Here is a 20,625-nt window from a genome sequence, read left to right on the forward strand (position 1 = left end):
CTTAAATTACATAGCCGCACAAATAATATATGCTGGTTAATTTGCAGTCATAGCCATGACACTCACGATGTTAACTCATATCAAAATTTATTAGGTTAGATAAGTTGATAAAACAAAAAACTAAAAGATCTTAAAAAGAAATTATGTTAATATATTGAAGCCTTGAGTTATTTAGACGGCAAGGATACCATATTAGAAATGAAACATTTTTTAACTATAAAATAAGAACCAATGTGATATGATGAAAGCAATTAAGATTTTATATATTATTGTCGCTCCACCTCTAGTTGTTTTATTATATCTTAAGTTGTTTGTAATATTATCAAAAATACTTACTAGTACATATTAAAAATTTAACTCAAAACTGTTCATCAAAGAATGAAAAAATAGCTTTCCTAAAAACACAAAAAAATTAGAGAAGAAAATATCTCTAATCTATTACATCAATTGTGGAATGAATATTAAGGTATTTTATTTTTAATAATATTTTAAATAAATAGATGACGTTAAAGAATTGAATGCAAATTGTTTCATATTTTTATTATCAAAAGAATTTATTAGTAAAATTTAAATATTAATTGTAATATATTATATAACTGTCAAATACGTCTGTAAAAGTTGTATTTTACCTAAAAATTTATAACCTATTGTATATTATAGAGGATTATAAATTATAAATCTACTTACTTTTTATAAAGAAATCTCTTATACTTATTTGGACCTTAAAAATATTTTTAGGGAAACATAGATTTTAAATTTAAAAATGAATAATCTAGTTGATTAGTGATTTGAACTCGACTATTAATATTAAATTTGTTAATTATCAATTAATAAGTGAATATATAATAATTATAATAATAAAAGTCTATTAAGCTTTAACTGTTAATGCTAAATTAATATTAAGTGAGTGATTGATATTCTATTTTTAACACAGAATTTGATTGCAACTGAAACTGACATAGTGAAAATATAATTTATATGTATTAATCTAATCTAATGATTAAAATAGATTCATTTAATAAAAATTTAGATAGTCTTATTAATTTTTTAAATAATAAAATTAAATCTATATATTACTTAAGGGCAATCAAAAAAATTTATTTTTAGTTCACGAGGATGTTAAGAAGCCATTAAAAAAATTTTGTTGCTTCAGGGGGCTATTCAAATTTTTTAGGGTGCTAGCTGCCCCCCCTCCTCTAGTGACGCCATTGAACCAACATCGGACCGTTCAACAATACTACTTTTAATAATGCCTCCTATCTACCCCCTTCAAAAAATTAGAGGAAAATTTCTATTGCTCTCTTATACAGATGCTCTAGATAGTTCTAGTTTATAAAGATAATTTTACCATATTATCGGGATGTCTAAATAATTTAAAAGATAAATAAATAACATTATCAAAACAAAATTAAGATTAGTTATAATTTGCATCTACCCTGTCCTTGCATCAAAAAATTAAGCTCTTCCACCCTAAAGTAACGCAAATTTGTAATGCTTAAGTGAACCAAACCTTAATGGCCTTTAATTGTTAAACCAAATTTAATTGAACTAGCTTTCAGAATTTACATATAAATAAACATTTAACCATTTCTAAATTAAGACTAAAATCTTGTTATTGTTAAATTTAAATTTTGTCTTACCCTTTAAACTTATTTATTATCAAAAAAAGTAATAAATTAACATTTAAATTGCTTATTTAAAATTTTATCGAGTTTGTAAAATATTGTCAATTTGTAATTTCCTATTACACAACTATAAATAAAGTAAGCTTATTTTAGAAATCTTTATAATACATGTAGTATATTTTAGTTATGGCACTTGTTCTACCTGAAAAATTTCAACATATTCTTCGTCTAATGAATACAAATATTGATGGAAAGGTTAAAATCGTGTATGCCTTAACATCTATCAAAGTATATACAATTTTATCTCTATAAATAAATATATTAGGGTATTGGTCGCCGTTTTTCAACTTTGGTTTGTAAAAAAGCAGGAATAGATTTGACAAAAAGAGCAGGAGAATTATCCAACGAAGAAGTAATATTATCAATTAAATTACAACTTCTAAGTGTTTTACATCAAAAAAATAAAATTCTCATTGTAAAAGCAATATTTAATTAATATATCAAATTTGGATATTTTTTTTTTACTGTATTTAATATAGACTATTTAGCTATCTTATAAAAAAATATATATAAGTTGCTAATTTTTTTAATCTAATAATAAATTATTCATAAATATAATTATAAGTGTTTGAATTTAATACTGTGATTGGAGATTAATAGTTTTATATTAATCATTATTGATTGTCAATAAATATAAAAGATAATCTTATATTATGTATAAAGTCTGAACATAATAAGTGGATGTATCTTATTTCTTCATTTTTTTACTTTGAAATAATCTAGCTAACTGGAAAATAAAAGGTTGTGATTCAATATTATCAATATATGATTTGACAAAATTCTACCATAATTAGAGAGGGAACTAGTATATTGCTGTAGAACATCAATAGATATTTGCAATTATTTAGATAAGTGTTCTTGAATAAAAGTATTATCTGAATTTAAATAAAAAATCACTGTATTGCTAATACGATGTGTTAAATTTTCTTGATTTATGGAAAAGGTACCAAAGATTGTTTCTTAAAAGCTCTGTGGGATGTGTGAACAGCATTTAAGTGAACACACAATCTACCTTTATAAAACCCAATTAGAAGAGTATCATTTAATTAATTTTATTTATATTTATGTAATAACCATTCAATACATAGTAAATGTCATAAAAAATACTGCTGAAAATTTTCATAATTTTACATTTGATCAAATTAAATTCTGATATTTGATTACTTTATTGTCATCATTTTAATCTTAAACCCAAAAGTAAAATTTCTCCATTCAAAATATCACTTATAATTTTGTTGGAATTTTTTTAATTTATATTAAATGCAAATATAGAAACTAGGAAAAAGCGACTTAAAAATATATCATGCAAATCCCTATAAATAAAAACGCAATTCAAATAAAACATTAAAATAACACAAATTAAATGGCCGTCTATTATTTTATTTATTTACGCACATGGTTTGTTTTTTTATCGTTAATATTTATTTATTTTTTATTCATCTCCATTTTTGTTTTTCACGAAAAATCGTTTTTTTTGTCTGGATATATTTAATAAGTTTACTCCCGCATGAATTATCCATTTTCTTCAAATTTAAGCATTATTTTCCGAATATTCATTACAACTTCCTGCTATTTCAAATTTTTGATGTTTTTTCTCGTTTAAAAATATTCATAAGTATCGCAATGGATGATATCGGCTATATAGTGTTGTAATTATTATATATTCGTTTATCGCATATTTCTTTTCTCTGGTTGAATTATTCGTCTACAACATATTTCGATTATTACCTTTTACCGGAAATTTATTTTTAAAATTTATATTGATCTTATCCTTCAATATACAATGACAGTTAAATATCGCATTTCACTATTCCTGTTCCACTTATTTTTAGTATTTATAACATCGATCGAGATAACTGGGCCACGCGAAAATGTTAACGAAGTTTCCTCCTTAGTTTCAAATGGAGCTAAGCGTACCACCAAAAATGAACGATGCCAGCCTATAACCCTACCACTGTGTCAGGGTATACAATATAATTCCACCATTATGCCCAACTTGCGAGGTCACTCTAGTCAAGAGGAAGCTGGTCTTGAGGTTAACCAATTTTTCCCCCTTGTTAAAGTCCAATGCAGCCCTGACCTAAATCTTTTTCTTTGCTCAGTTTATGTGCCTGTCTGTACCATCTTAGATCGGGCTATACCTCCTTGCCGTTCACTCTGTGCCTCAGCCCGAAATGGCTGTGAAAAGCTAATGAATGAGTTCAACTTTTTTTGGCCTGAAGGTTTTGACTGCAAAAAGTTTCCTGTCTCAGGCTTATGTGTTGGCAATAATATCAGTAGTACAAATGGAAAGGAAGATGTTTATGACCTTGAACTGAAAAAAATTGCTCATTCACCACAATCTCCCTACTTACAAAATAAAAAGTATCATAATCCAACAATCACAAAAGTATCAAGCAATGGTATTAAAAAGATAAATCAAAATATGATATTAGACACTCCAGATAGGTCTTTTAGTTATGATACAAATAAGGAGCGGAAAGATGACAGACAACTTACAAGCAAAGGAAATAAGATTCACAAGAGCTTTGAAGAATCACTTCTAAACACAGGATTTATATGTCCAGATATTCTGAAAATGAGGCCAACAAGCAGTGGACATTTGATTAACATTGGTGGACAAAAGATTGTAGATTGTGCTACACCCTGTAATTCTGGAAATTGGCTTTTTACAAATGAGGATCAAAAGTTTTCCAGAGCATGGATTGCTTCCTGGGCTTCTCTTTGCACCTTATCAACTTTATTTACTATATTTACATACTTAATTGACACTAGACGTTTTAGATATCCAGAAAAACCTATAATTTATCTCTCTGCTTGTTATTTAATCATATCTATTATGTACCTAATTGGATTTTTTATAAATGATGATTTAGCATGTGAATTATACAACAAAGAATCATCTATGTCAGTGTTTCCTCACCCTAGTTCAATGCAACACTCAAATAATATTGTATTGTTTAAAATTATATCTAAAGGAAGTTCTGATGGCATGATATTCAGCAAATCATTTCACAGCATAAAAAATAATAAAGGTGGGTGCATAGCCTTATTTGCTACCTTATACTTTTTTACCATGGCTGGTCATGTTTGGTGGGTCATTCTAGCTCTTACTTGGTTTTTAGCTGCAGGTTTGAAGTGGAGTCAGGAGGCCATTGGTGCTTATTCAAAGTACTTCCATTTAGCAGCATGGGCTGCTCCAGCACTCAAAGCAATTGCAGCCATTGCTACACGCAAAATTGAAGGGGATCCATTGTCGGGGACATGTTTCATTGGACTAACAGATATGTCAGCTCTCAAAGGCTTCCTATTAGTACCTATAGTGGCATATCTTATTTGTGGAATGACATTTTTATTGGCTGGATTTTTTTCTGTTTTTCGTGTAAGAACAGTAATGAAACTGGATGGAACCAAAACTGATAAACTAGAAAAACTAATGATACGAATTGGCATATTTTCAGTTTTATATACAGTGCCTGCAGCTATATATGTTGCATGCTTGTTTCATGAACATAAATATTTTGAACAGTGGACAACATGGTGGTGGTTCAACAAAGTTTGCAAAAATGAGGGAAATTATTTTTTTGACAGACTACCTGACTTTCATTCCTTCAACTTACGCAGTGATGCATCCATCAATTCGCCTCTTGCTTGTCAATTGTTACACTCATCATATCCTCACAAATCCTCATGGTTTTCACATTATTACAATCACCAAGTAAAACCAAATTTCTTGATATTTGTCACCAAATATCTAATGTGCTTTGTGCCTGGAATTTCTTCTGGATTTTGGATTTGGTCCACTAAAACATTATTCACCTGGAAATCATTTTGTTCTCACAAGACTGAAAATACCCATCATATATGTGGAATATGCTGCCTTTCTAATCGACATGCTACCACGTCTTCACTGTCATCGTGTCATTATTCTAAAAATCTTTTTGCTTTATAACAGTTTAAATCATGGGCATTAAAATAATTTTAATCATAAAATTGATTCATGGTTGCCCATGTATTTATATTGTTACAACACAGAAAGGTTTTTAAGAGTATACATATTCTAATTTTATATATAGCTCTTATGTGATAATATTTAAATATTTTTTTTATATCAAACAAATATTCTATATCATAATATTTATAAATTTCAATTGTTATTGCCTGTCAAACTGAAATGAACCTTACATTATTTAATCACTTTTATAAGGTTGACAAAATTATGAATGTAATACAAAATCCTAGGGATTACAAAATTCCAGATTGGTTTTTAAATAGACAAAAAGATATCAAAGATGGGAAATATTTTCAAGTAACAATTTGTTTGCTAATTATATAGATTTAAAAATGCTTAGATGTTGTCAAATGGACTTGATAATAAATTGAGAGAAGATTTAGAGAGATTGAAGAAGATACGTTGTCACAGAGGCTTGCGTCATTACTGGGGGTAATATATATTTTAATATGATGACATTCTATATATTTTTTTAGTTTGAGAGTACGAGGCCAACATACTAAAACAACTGGCAGAAGAGGAAGAACTGTAGGAGTCTCTAAAAAGAAGGGTTAAATAGAATGGAATCATATATGAAAATATTCTGTTTTTTATCATTAATTACATTGTTGTATGTTAAATAATTGTTATTAAATTAATAAAAAAATAAATCCTTCACTTTGAAAATGTCAATTATATTGAGTGATTAATTTGCATGTGATAATTCTTATTAATTTATAGTAGGGGTGGGGTGTACCAATACCACTTCTTGGAGGTTGATCCTATATTAAATGGATATTATCAATTACTAATATGATATTAGGAATCAGATTTTGTTCATTATATACATACTTAGAATTTTTTAATGATGTAATTTTAGTATACCATAACTTAAATTTTTTAAAATAATCTCATCAATGTAAAAGTAAATAAATATTTTTCATAAATTTATGTAGTAAAATTGTAATATTATTTTGCTCCACAATTCTTTCTATCATGTAGGAAGTTTAGAATTTCAATATGATCAATCTAACATGTAAACTGTTAAAAACATAATTTATATATTTAATTTTTTTTTAAAAATTTATCACTTAATTATATAAGAATCTCCTTATACTTAAGCTTTAAATATTAATAAATTTATATATAAACCCCATGAATTTAATAATGTCAGCTCATAACTATTAATTTCAAAAAGGACAAAATATTGATGCTATTCAATAAAAAATATCCATATATCTAGTTAGTTACTAGTTACATTGGCAAAAATATTACTAGTTATTAGTAACACTTATTTTTCAAAAGTAATGAGTTACATTATAAGTTACTTTATACAACATTCATATAACGCATTTATTTACTGAATGCAAATTGAAAAAAACATTTATTTTTCATAAAAATTAGAGTTTAATAAATATTTATTTGCTTTTAACAACAAATTGATTTCAAAATTTTTATCTAGGAGACACTTGTTTCTCTTCAAAAATGAGCTTCCCTAGACTGAATAAACGCTCTACAGGAGCATTTGATTTAAGGACAAGATTATATTTAATAAAGAGTATTTTAAATTTGGCAAATCGTCACATAAAGATAATGAGTCTTTGGCATGCTGAATCAGACTCATCTAGAAAATAAAAAATAACACTTATTTAGATTAGGAATAGAATAATCTAATAACAGGTGAAACATTCAGCTCTAAAATGGGTCTAATTTATATAAAATTTAATTATAAATAAAAATTCAAGCTAGACTAAAAAATAAATTTCAGGTTGGGCTAAATCTTTGGAATTCAAGGTGAGACTGAAAAAAAAATGATTTTGCAGGTCTCCTTGACAAAGTTTTGGTTCTTAAAAATTTGAAAAAGTTGTTTTGGTTCTTTAATCTGATATGTTTTCAAGGTTTCTAATTCCAAACTCTGTAAAAGCAATCCTTTTTAAAAATTTGAGCAACGTTCTCATACTTTTATTAGACCTGGTTCTTATATTAATTTTAAAATGGTCCATTAATTCTAAAAATGGGCTTCAGGTTATGAATTTATTGCCAATATATATTTTTTTATGTTATTAGGATATAATAATTATAATCAATTTGAAAAAATATACAATTTATTTATATAAAAGAATAATTAAACCGAAAAATAGAATATATTTATTAGAGACTTGCAGGCTCGGCCCTACAAGGCCTGGATACACAGGCCGGGACGTATTTTAATTTCTTTTAGATATACTCAGGCTGGGGCTGAAATTTTTTTTAAAAAAAATATAATATATTTTTAAAATCTGGGCTGGCCTGAAAATTTTTCTTATTATTAGTAAGTAATGATTACTAATTTAGTAGTTTATTCAAAAATTATTTAATTCTAAAATCTAAGCCTTTGTCGTTCCTTATACTAAATTCTATGATATAATTTAGAAAATTAAAAAAATACATTTATGTGAAATTCCATAAATATTACCTGTAACTTGAGGGCAAAAAATGTGGAATATATTGTGCTATAAATAGGTAAAGAAATATAATATTAAAAATAGGTTTATTTATTGAATTTTGTTACAAAATTATGAAACCTAGCAATGTAACAATTTAAGAAAAGAATATCTATTTGGATGGGAAATTATATTATTGTTGCATATCCTTTGTGAACAATCAAACATTTAAACAAAATTTTAAATTAATAAATTATAAAAGAAAAATAATTTTAAAATTAATTTATCACACCCTTGAATCTGACTGGCTACCTGAAAATTTTATTGAAGTGGACAAAACTAGCTTTACCCACCTAGGTTCACCCATTGCAGGTGAAATTGCTATATTTCATTTCAGCGATCAATTTCTTGTCAAATTCAATAGAATGAAAAATATTTTACTTTTTATTTATTTAAATATTTTTTATTCATTCCTAAAATTTGCCTTTCGTGTATCAACAATTTTCATGTCCCTTGAAATATTACTAGACCTTGAGGTTCATTATAAAAATACTCCCGAATCTATTTTAAATATCAAATTCTCTTCACTCTTCAGTATGCAAACTGCCCTTCCACCAAAGCTAGGTTGTATTGGTATCCATTTCCCCATATCCTTAAGTATTTCAGCCTTTTTATCCTCAGTTGCTAAATTTCTACACACACTTGGAGAATTGTAACTATCGAATCCACATCATATGGCAGCATTAAACCTCCGGAGCAAAAATTCCAAGCCGCTCATATCCAAATTTAAGAAAAGACTGGAATTTACCATTTATACAGTATTGCGTTGAATACTTACACTTCAAAGCTGTTCAAAGAAAATCATAATCGCTCTTTCTCCCCTTAGACTCAACCCCTAGTATACAATGACAACAATACGACTCTTTTGCTGTATCAAATAATCCCAGCCTCAGCCATATGCCACCTTGGATACGAATGGTTAGAAACTATACCTAATTCTAATTTAGGCTTGTTTATTAACCAAAGAAGAACTTAGAATAGCTATAGGTCTTTTTTTTGTGAAATCGTAACGCCGACATCACGTGTCCCTTGTGAAACTCAAGGTCTTCGTTTTGTGAAATCGTAACACCGACACCATGTGTCCCTTGTGAAACTCATATCGATAGCCTTAGAACCCCCCCCCCCCCCTTCCCCCCCATACTGTCGTTTTTCAAAAGGCAAATTATCCAAGCACTATGCCATCAATTCGATTATCAATAGAATCTTGAAATCCGTAAATATTCCTTCTACATTGGAACTCTGGCTTCAGTCCTGATGGAATGACGCTAGTCCCCTGGAACCAAGGTATACCCCTCGCTTGGAATTATACATGTGTAGATCGTTTTGCCAGATCTTTTTATTTCAACTCTATCAAGAAAGCTGAATTACAAAAACAAATATATCCACCTTAATAATCTTTTGTTTGTTCTGGTAGTCTAAGACACCTGTGGATCATTTGGACCCCAAGTCCTAAAATTATTCAAAACAATATGGCAAAGATTACGTTTGATTATAGGTGATCCAAAAAGGCTTCTACCTACGACAAAAGAATATCAATCAAAATTTGTCGATCCAAATGTATATCATCTATACATGGATCATTAAGCCCCGCCGACCAAACCTAAATACATTATTTTATTTAATTTTTCTTCTTTTAATATATTTTTACATAGAATATAGATATAGTATTATAATTTTAATAAATAGTTATATTATTAAAAACATTAAAAATAAAATTAATTACTGGAATATATTATTTAGATTTATACATATATATTTTTAAAAGTAACTAGTTACTTTTGGCAGTTACATTTCAAGAATATAACAAGTTACAGTTACTAGTTACAATTTTTAAAATATAATTGTAACTAGTTACTTTAACAACATTACATATATCCATAGTTTATAATGTGTATTGATTCAAGATATACTAAATATGAGTGTTTTGCTAAAAATTACAAATTTTGATCTTATAAAATAATCTTATTTTTATAAACTAATTAAAATTGATTAGGCAGATAAAGTATTAAAATCTGATCCTATTCATGATTAGAAAACAATTGATTTAACCTGAATGAAGTGATTCTAGAAAGTTATTTAGATTTTAATATATTTTTTAAATGGTGACATAACCACTTTTCTTACCCTATTTAATATCTATACAGTGGATTACATTCGACGTGAAATTAACCAGTGTTTATCAGCAAAATATTGTATTAGTATGGGTTTAAAAAATATTTTATATTTCTTGTATTGGGTTTAATGATCATTAATAAGTAATTTTTAGCCAACAAACTTTTTCACTTGTTTTAAAATTTATCCGCCCACCTAGTTTGTTAAAAGATTTATTCAACCTGCCCGCTTAGTGTTCTTAATTGACTAAGGCAAATCGACAGTTGAAAGATGAAGCCAAGTTTTGGGTTGTAAATGATTCAACATTAACTAGTTGTGATTTCAGTTCTTTAGCATGGGGACGAGTAGTTCATTAAATTTTTATTTTCGTTTTTTTTATAAATAATTAATATTAACAATGTGGGGAAACTTGTCTAGCTAATTTTTTATTAAAACCTCCCATTTTTCTGTGTAAGTCCCGTTATTTCTGTATAAACCTTGTTTTTTCGGAAAAACCTTGATTTTTATTGTGCCGATTTTAAATTATAAAACAATATTACGTAAATCTCGATTTCATTAATGGGTGTCCAAATCTTCTGCCACTCATCTATGGGCTGGAAATATTTTCTAGCCTTTCATAGCACACATGGAATTATGCAGACTCCAGTTATTTAAAAAACGTATTACTTAAAATTCTTTCAATATTTATGTCTGGATTTTGGTAATTTAATATTTTTAGGTAAAGTATATATGTTCAAAATCAATTTACACTGTTATTTGGAGCTTGGGGTCTGCATAGACCCCATCTAGCCTAGCATGTAAATTTTTTTCACCTGTTTTGGCATTATATATATCAGGGACCTGCAAAGATACCTTGCCCAGCCCAGATTTTTTAAAGAAATTTTTTTCGGCCTGTCCCAGCTTTATTATTTTCAGGCTTGGTTTGATTTTTTTTAAAAGTAAAATATATGGCCTGGTCGTATTTTTTTAAAGTTAGGCCTTACCTGGTAATTTAGGAGAGTGACAAAATAAATTTTAAACGCATAAAGGACAAAATATAAATTTTTTAAAATATTTTTACAGAGTGAAGTTGAATTTTTGTTTAAAATTTTTTTATATAATGTTTAAAATAATGCATTGTTTGCCTTTGATTGTGTGGAATTTGTAATCTAAGTTACTTGATCCATTAATATTAACTTGTATTGTTAATATACCTGGGCTGGGCCTGAAATTTTTTTAAAAAAAATACCCGGGCTGGCCTGGGCTTAAAGATTTTTTTTAAAAAAATATTCGGGCTGGACTGTATATTTTAAAACCAAATATTTGAAATCACCATTATAATATATTTTAAAAAATCTGGGCTGGGCCTGAAATTTTTTTTCAAAAAAAGCTGGGCCTGAAAATTTTTGAAAAAAATCCGGACCGTACAAATGCCTCTGCAGCAGGTCTGATAAAAATCTTTATTTTTTCATATTTTATTCATTTTAGTGTAACTAAAAAATCATCCTAAATAGGAAATCTGAACCGTGTCATATCTGCATTGAGCATTAGGGGTATAAAAATAAGATAAAATTATATTGCAAAACAATCAAAATATGATAGATAATTTCAAAATTTTATTTATATATTTTACATGATACAATTTTGTAATTTTTATATTTTATGAAATTTTTTAAAACAATAAATATGTATTGGTATTTGACACATGTTACATATATATGTCTTATCTGACTATAACAAAACTTACAACTTCGTCTTTTGTTATCGATAATAGTTGCAATATAAAAAATTTCAGGTTTTTCACTGTGAGGAAAAATTGACTAAGATGGCCTCTACTTGTACTCATCTTTTTATTTACCAGAGTAATTTTCAAATTATTTTAGTTATTTCCAGCAAAATGTTAATAATAATTTTTTTATCATTAGGATTCACTCGATTCCTTAACTTCCATGAATTTACTAAATTATATGAATTTATAATTAGGTTGTGTAATTTTTATTTTTGAGAAAATCTTTCTAGAGAATCTTGATACTTTACATAGAGGGCTAAGAGTTTTACATGTTGATGCAACTGTTACCACTGAACTATCATTTCATCGAACTACAAATATAACATGTCTTTTTATATCATTAATCGTAATAGCCCTTCTTATTTTGCCATAACTTTAATTGTTTCTAGGGAAGAATTTTTAAGTCTATTTTCTCTTATAGTTCTAGTTGCAAAAAATCAATGATGCTTCATATGCGATAAAAGTCTTAGAGATGTAAAAAAATTATCGAAGTAAATAATGTAAAGAAGGTACTTGGACAACTTAGAGTAAATTTGTAACAACCATATCTCCTTATCCAAGATTCAAAGCCATTGGGCTTTATTTTTACCTTGATAAAAATTAAATGCAAATCTATCGGAGGAAGAAAGGGTCTATGATTTATATCCAAATCGAATGGGTTTATTTTTGATAAACATAGGACAGGAATGTCTTTCTCGATATGGTATTATTTGCTCCTCTATGCATAAATTAAGTAAAAATATACGGAATTGTTGAAACTTTTTAATTAATAAATTTAAATATGCGCTGATTTTATAAAGATTATCATCTTCGTATTGAGTTGAGTTATTAGATAAATGTAGATTCCTTTTGATATCGCGAAATATATATTTTTGAATCTCTAACGATTGGTATAGTAATTGTCTTTCGATCCATTATTTCTTGTGGTAAGGAATTATATCCAGTTAGTTCCTATAAATCTTTTCATCTCTGACTCGGTTGTAATAAAATTTGGTCTATTTTGTTTGGAATAAATATGTGATTGATCCACAAGCAATGAATATATTTTGATCAAATAATAATTCAAATATTTCTATTGGAGTTTTTCTGATGAAATCAAATTGAAGATATTTGATAATAATTCCTCATCATTATTAGGTCTAGATGTATAAATTGGATCAATTTTTCTCCATTTTAAATTATTTTGAAAATTTAATATACTTTCTTGATTTGTAGATATTAATGATTCTGAGACTAACAATGTCTGCTGGATTATGGATTTTGATTTCCCCTGTTGTATCTTGTAGAAGATTAGGTGTGTCGGTTAGATCGTTTTCCTTCATCACTAAAGCAGCAATAGGAGGTATAATTGCAACATCTGCTTCATCACCAGGGCCTTCATCACCAGGGCCTTCATCGAAAAGCATGAATAGTGCTTCATCAACTGTTAGAAAATATTCTATTATTAAAAATTTGACAAATATAAGATGATAATAAATAATTTACAAATAATTTTTATATTCAAATAAAAAAATATAATGAGAATAACAATAAAATTATGAATTTTCTGTAATTTTTTTTAAAAATAATAAAAATATGAAAAAATAGTATTTTTGTTTAGTAAGAATATAAACAAAAATTTATAATAAAATATTATGCCAAAATTTTTTATATAATTTTTTAAAAAAATTACTTTTTTTTAACCCTTAATGTGGTCAACTTTGCATAAATAGTACAGTAAAAAAACATGATTATATATCCGAGAATAGATAGAATGATGGGCCAAAATTAATTAGAATAGGTTAAGGGATCTATAATACGTAAATTGCATTAAAAATATAAATACTCTTTCAATGAGGGAGTCTAGAACATATGGCCTGTCTAAAAGTGTCGAAACTTTGGCAAGCACACTAAAAAATAAATATTTTTTATGTTATAGTACAATCTTCGAGCTATAAGAATCATATGTGAAATTATTTAAATTCAAAAATTTATATGTGAAAAATAAATCAATAAATAACAACTGTTTCATATATGGTAAATTGACAATTAATGAGGCAATAAAAATGGCATTATATCAGAAATCCAAACTAACGTATATCGGGTTAGTTTCAGATTAGGATAACGGTTCGGTTCGTGAAACTGGTTTAAACCTTTTCGTGCCTATTACAATTCAAAAAAAAATAAAAAATTTTTTATTACTCTAAAAATAATATTAGCTGTTTAAAATAAAAAAATTTTCAAGATTGTTTCCGCCAAATTATATTTATAAGGAGAAGGAATAAATTTTAACTTCTATATACCAACCTGAGTATCTGGCTCCGTAAAATATACACCTAAAAAAATACGAAACGAATTTGCATGATTCATATTCGATTTGTATTTCCGAATCGAATAATTTATTTGTTTTCCTACGAATAATAAAAACATTATTCCATTTGATTCGTCTAATATTCGATTCAAAAATTAAATTCTTTAAATTCACAAATGACTCATTCAGAGTATGAAAGAATCTAAAAAATTTTTAAAATGAATCTGAATATTTTTTTTTAAAATTTGTGATTTCCTCTTAGAAGATATCTTGTTCATGAAAATTATAAAGGTTTGCTTATAAAAGGTTTTTTTACTAATATTTAGAATTTTCGGTAAAGTTTGATCAAAAATAAGAAAATCTTAAAAAATTTTTGGTCAAAAGATTTATTTTTCAAACTCTGGAAAAATAAGATTATTAAAAGTTAAAATATAAAATATTCCTTAAGAAAGTGTTAAATATTTACAAATAATTTTTAATAAATATGAATAGTTTAATATTTGCGAATAGTTTTAAATATATATGATAAATTTAGAATAATATGAAAAAATCAAATTATGCGAATAATTCGATCGAAATAAAAAATTACTTGATGAATAATATATTTACTTAATTCGTATTCGATTTGAATTTTTGAATCTAATATTATTATTAGTATACTTAAAATAAGAATCGAATAACGAATAATTTGTTTTAGGTATAGTCAAATAGCTATATAGAAAATTAGCAATAATGATTATTAATAATTTTAAGAGTTAAAATTTCAAACGGTTCACCGGAATTTTTAGAGGTTCAGGTTTGGGCTACAAATTTTTTATGGATTAGATTCAATAAATAACAGTGGTTAATACGGTTTAATGAATCTAGGAAAATAATTCCTCAAGAAAGAAATTTCCCCTGGATCGCACAATAAATAATTTCTCTTAAAAAATTCCATGTTTTTTTAGTAAGAAAATTGTATAGGAGAAAAAATTCACTATATATATTCACGAAATATAATTTTGAGAAAATCCACAAAATAAAAAAATATTCCTGAGAAAGATTTCCCAAATAAAATTTTTAAATTTTAGTTATAAATAGGAGTTAACTTTACCTCATTTTTAGAATGTTATCGATTAACCCTAAACCACATAATATGTAATGGTCTTATCCCGAACCAGTTTTGGTGAATTTAGCCAAAAAATGATTAAATAAAATGCTAACCCTAACATAAATTATCTGCTAGATACCTAAAATAATACTATTTTTTGGCCCTGACCGTCAGGTATCTATCTTAAATATAATTAAATTAATTTTCTTTGCCTTTAAACATTTTCCCCAATCGCTTTATATCATTATTTATTCATTAAAATTCACATTCGTAAAAAGAAAAAGAAATAATTATATAAGAAAAGAATAAAAAAGGAGAGTTAATAATAACAAAAAATTACTAATAAAGAACTTACTTCTAATTTCAAATATCTATAACAGACCTTTGCTTCGAAAGGACTCTCAAATTCCCCAAAAATTTTATTATGAGGTTGCATGAAGGGAAAAAGTCCAGGTAACATCTGTTTTGTTGTAAGAATTATTTATTCATAAAAATATTATATTTTATTGAAGGAACTCATTGAGATTTGACCAATGTATTGCTTCCGCATAGGGATTTTTATCTTGAAACAAATAATTCGTTAAGTCCCCTCCAGTACACAAGGTACTGGAAGACCCTGAGGCCATGCAAGGCCATTCTTTATGCCATTTATTTAGTTAATCGTGTTATTGATTACAAAATGCGAGGCTATTATAGCGAAACTATGAGTATAATAATAATTACATCATGTTGACAACAAAACCATGTGTTTTGCCGTGGGGTGCGAACTGGGTGTTATCTAAAGAAAAACAAAGAGGTAACTCGCCCGATAACGCAAGGATAAATTGATTTAATTTTAAATAAATTTGTAAAAAGTAAACAATTATCCGCAGCCTATTTATAGGCATAGGACTTTATTTGTCCGGGCGGGTGAATGAGTTCGGTCTTTGTTTTTCCTAGTAACCGGCTGGAACGGATAGGCCACTATTATCACAGTGTGCCGTTTCCAGCGGATCTATCGATCCGTACTTTGAATATCGTAGAAAGATTTTTAACAATTTTATTGATTAACCATTATATAATAAAAGAAAATTGTTATTATATAATAATAATTTTTATGATGGGGGAGGGGAGCGTTCCTCGAGGGTGGTGTGTTCCTCGAAGGCTAGCCGAAAACCGACCTTTCGTCTGCATGGAAGATGATAACGTTATCCAGGTAAACATAATTAGCTTTCTTTACCGATTTGTTGCATAAGTCAAGGACGATATTTTGTAGGGCTAAGGTGAGAATCCAGCCTCCATGGGAAGGGTTTTGTACCGATATTTACTCGTCGCTGTTGCGAACCCAAAGAATCTCCTCCCTGACTGGGCTAAAGGGATAGGATAGAATGCCGATTTCAAGTCTATTTTCGTAGCCTTTCTCGCGCTCGCCAACATGGGGGCTATCATTGGGATAGTTTTGAGCCGAAAGGGGTATCTGGTAAAGTTTTTTGATATGTTCGAGAAATCGGAGATCACTCTGGGAGTGCCATCTTGCTTGGGGATTAGGATGGAGAACAGAAGGCTGTATCCGTCTGTTCGATTACTCCGGCATTTAGGAGTTGATCAATGATGGGTTGATATTTGGCTGCAAGCCTGATGAATCGATTCCTAAAGTAACCGCCGTGGTCCGCAATTGCTTGATTGTCAAACTTAGGGCAGAATCCCCTGAGCGCTATCTTTCGTGTGAATGGGGATTGTAGAGGATGCGGCTTGAGAATCACAGTCGAGAGGTCCAAGATGGCTTCCAGGTTAAGGGTCACACTATCAGTCGTGTCTAAACCCATTTATCTTAGCAGTCTATGAAATCTACCTAGGGTAGCGCTGTCGACCGTCGTTGCTGAAGGAGACAAGACTGCGCTTGGGTATTGGGAGATCCTATCAATAAAGACGTTTGCAAGGATTATCGGCTCCCCTTCATGTTCAAACTGCTCAGTAACAGGTAGCTCTGCGGATGATGTGTCCGTGTCCTCAATGTCGATGTCGTCTCCTTCCGCTGGCTCTTCCTCTGGCACCCCTCCTGGTAAAAACATATGGCGCCTAACATCTCGGATCCATTGACGAATGTGTTCTTTGTCCGTATTAGGTCAATTCAGCGAAACTTTTATCGCGAATATCGTTTATAGCGAAAAGTTTTTATAGCGAAGGTAAAATCGCGAAACCAATTCTGCGAATTTATCTCCGCGAAACACTTATAGCGAAGACAATTTCGCGAAGCCATTGTCACGAATTTATTTCCGTGAAACCTTAACCGCGAATTTATTAGAGCGAATATATTTTAGGGAAACATTTTACACGAACACTTTATAGCGAATTTTTTATCGCGAATATGTTAGCGCGAAGTCATTATCGCGAGCGCATTACCGCGAAACAATAAATATATTGCGAATGCATTTATTTAAAAGAAAACAATATATTATTTATTAGTTGATGTTTTTCAATATAAAATGATATGCTACTATTGTAAATGTAATATTATTTTTGTTACAATTTATTAGTGATTTTCACGCCCAAGATTTTAAGTATTCTTGAAGTTTAAAAAGATTTTTGAACAATTTTGATAAAAATTTTAAATCTTCTTGTAAATATATTTTTTTGAGGAATTCTATTGTTAAATTTATTATAAATATACAATTTTTAAATGAAATCTTTTATAGTTTTTTTTATCATTTTTGTAAAATTATCCATTTCTTAAATATATTAAAAGAGGTGGGTTTTCTAAATTATTTTTTTTTAAATATTTATATTCAACTTATTTATGTTATTTTATATGATCTTTTTAAGGAAAATAATTTAATGTGACAATTGTCATATTCGTTTCTTAAGATTTTTGAAATTTATTGACTCAAAAGGGTAAAAATATCATTTATATTGTAAAGATGTTAAATTATGAATTCAATGAAGATGTTCCTTGGAAATATGGCAATTATCATAATCGGTATTTTTAAACATATTAGATTTTTTTAACGCTAATGGGCAAAAATATATATTTTTAACATGTTAAGTTATAATTTCAATTAGGATGTACCATATAAAAGCGACAATTGTCATAATCATTATTTTTAAAGTTTTTTTACAATTTTTTGACGTAAATGGGCAAAAATATAAGTTGTTATATGTTAAAATAAAATTTCAGTGAAGATTTACCATAGATATAAGTTACAATTGTCATAATCGTTGTTTATAAAGTTTTTTGAATATTTATGTTGCAAATGGGTAAAAATATAGATTGTAAACTGGTAAATTAAAATTTCATGAAGATTTACCATTGTAAAGTTACAATTGTAATCGTTATTTTTAAAGTTTTTTGAATTTTTTTGATCAAATTGCGTTAAAATAAGTATTGCTAGTATGTTTAAATAAAACTTCAGTGAAGATGTACCTTAGATAAGTGACAATTGTCATAATCATTTAATTTTTTGAATTTTTTGACGCAAATAGGTAAAAATATAGATTGTAAACATGTTAAATTAAAATTTTATGAAGATGTAACATAGAAAAGTGACAATTGTCATAATCGTTATTTTATAACTTTTAAATTTTTTGACGTAAATGGGCTTAAATAAGTATTGCAAACATGTTTAAATAAAATTTCCGTGAAAATGTACCCTAGATAAGTGACAATTGCCATAATCGTTATTTTTAAACATTTTTGAATTTTTTTGACGCAAATGGGTAAAAATATAGATTGTAAACATGTTAAATTAAAATTTCATGAGGATGTACCATAGAAAGGTGACAATTGTCCTAATCGTTATTTTTAAAATTATTTGAATTTTTTAGACGCAAATGGGCAAAAATATAAATTGCTTACATGCTAAAATAAAATTTCAGTGAAGAGGTACCATAGATAAGTTACAGTATAATCGTTGTTAATAAGGTTTTTTTGAATTTTGTTGCAAATGGGTAAAAATATAGATTGTAAACATGCTAAATTAAAATTTCATGAAGATATACCATTGAAAAGTGACAATTTTTATAATCGTTATTTTTAAAGTTCTTTGATGTAAATGGGTTAAAATATAGATTGTAATCCATTTTAAACATAATAAAATCTTAACATTAAATTTATAGGATGTTGATTGTATCATATTACTAAATAATATTCATATGGTTTTTAAGTTCTTTATATAAAAATCCTACCCTGAATTCAGACTCAGCACTATTTTGCCACGAGTATACAAAAATATTTGCTAACTGTGAATGCAAGGTTATACAAATGTAGAATTAAAATTTATTAATTAAAGGAATAAGATTGTGAATCCATATCTTAAAAGTTTTTAACATAAGTTACATTACAATTATCTTTAATAATCATTTTGCATATTTTAATCAAATTTTAAGCAGGATAAAAGGAGCAACGATTATGAGAATGAAAATATCGATTTGTTTTTTGTTTGGACTGAAATTTTATTTTAACATGTTAACAATTGATATTTGTCCAATTGCGTTAAGCAATTCAAAAATAACGATGATGACTATTGTCACTCATCTAGGGTACATCTTCACTGAAATATTATTTTAACATGTTAGAAATTTATACTTTAGCCCATTTGCTTCAAAAAATTTAAAATCTTTTAAACGATTATAATAATTGACTTTTATATGGTACATCTTCATGAAATTTTAATTTGACATTTTTACAATCTATATTTTTACCTTTTTGTATCAAAAAATTTTAAAAAACTTTAGAAACAACGATTATGACAATTGTTACTTATTTATGGTACATCTTCATTGATATTTTATTTTAACATGTTAGCAATTGCTATTTTTGCCCATTTGCTTCAAAAAAATTCAAAAAACTTTAAAAATAACGATTATGACAATTGTCACTTATCTAGGGTACATCTTCACGGAAGTTTTATTTAAACATGTTAGCAATTTATTTTTTGCCCATTTGCGTCAAAAAAATTCAAAAAACTTTAAAAATAATTATGACAATTGTCATTATCTTGTGAACATCCACTGAAGTTTTATTTAAACATGTTATCAATATTTATTTTGGCCCATATACGTCAAAAAAAGTTTAAAAATAACGATTATTACAATTATCACTTTTCTGTGGTACATCTTCATGAAATTTTAATTTAACAAGTTTACAATCTATATTTTTACCCATTTGCAACAAAATAATTCAAAAAACTTTAAAAATAAGGATTATGACAATTGTCACTTATCTAGGGTG

The 20,625-nt window shown here is 27.6% G+C and overlaps 2 protein-coding genes across 3 annotated transcripts; both read left to right on the forward strand.

Annotated features, from left to right (window-relative positions):
* The first annotated feature begins 1,717 nt into the window (after positions 1-1,717).
* LOC135922561 (small ribosomal subunit protein uS13) lies at positions 1,718-6,369 on the forward strand. 2 transcript variants are annotated; one of them, XM_065456958.1, is made up of 6 exons: positions 1,718-1,763; positions 1,810-1,913; positions 1,951-2,037; positions 5,893-5,994; positions 6,038-6,129; positions 6,174-6,369. In XM_065456958.1, the coding sequence occupies exons 2-6, from the start codon at positions 1,812-1,814 to the stop codon at positions 6,250-6,252; spliced, it is 462 nt and encodes a 153-aa protein (XP_065313030.1). In that variant the 5' UTR covers positions 1,718-1,763; positions 1,810-1,811; the 3' UTR covers positions 6,253-6,369. The 2 variants fall into 2 exon arrangements, with proteins under 2 accessions (XP_065313030.1, XP_065313031.1); XM_065456959.1 differs by lacking the exon at positions 1,718-1,763 and having other exon boundaries at positions 1,800-1,913.
* Positions 3,312-5,863, forward strand: LOC135922560 (frizzled-2-like). The gene has a single exon (XM_065456957.1). The coding sequence runs from the start codon at positions 3,469-3,471 to the stop codon at positions 5,635-5,637; it is 2,169 nt and encodes a 722-aa protein (XP_065313029.1). The 5' UTR covers positions 3,312-3,468; the 3' UTR covers positions 5,638-5,863.
* Positions 6,370-20,625: the final 14,256 nt, after the last annotated feature.

This window comes from Gordionus sp. m RMFG-2023, chromosome 1, assembly GCF_954871325.1.
Source record: "Gordionus sp. m RMFG-2023 chromosome 1, tfGorSpeb1-WG-v2, whole genome shotgun sequence".
In the NCBI taxonomy this organism is placed as follows: Eukaryota; Metazoa; Nematomorpha; class Gordioida; order Chordodea; family Parachordodidae; genus Gordionus; species Gordionus sp. m RMFG-2023.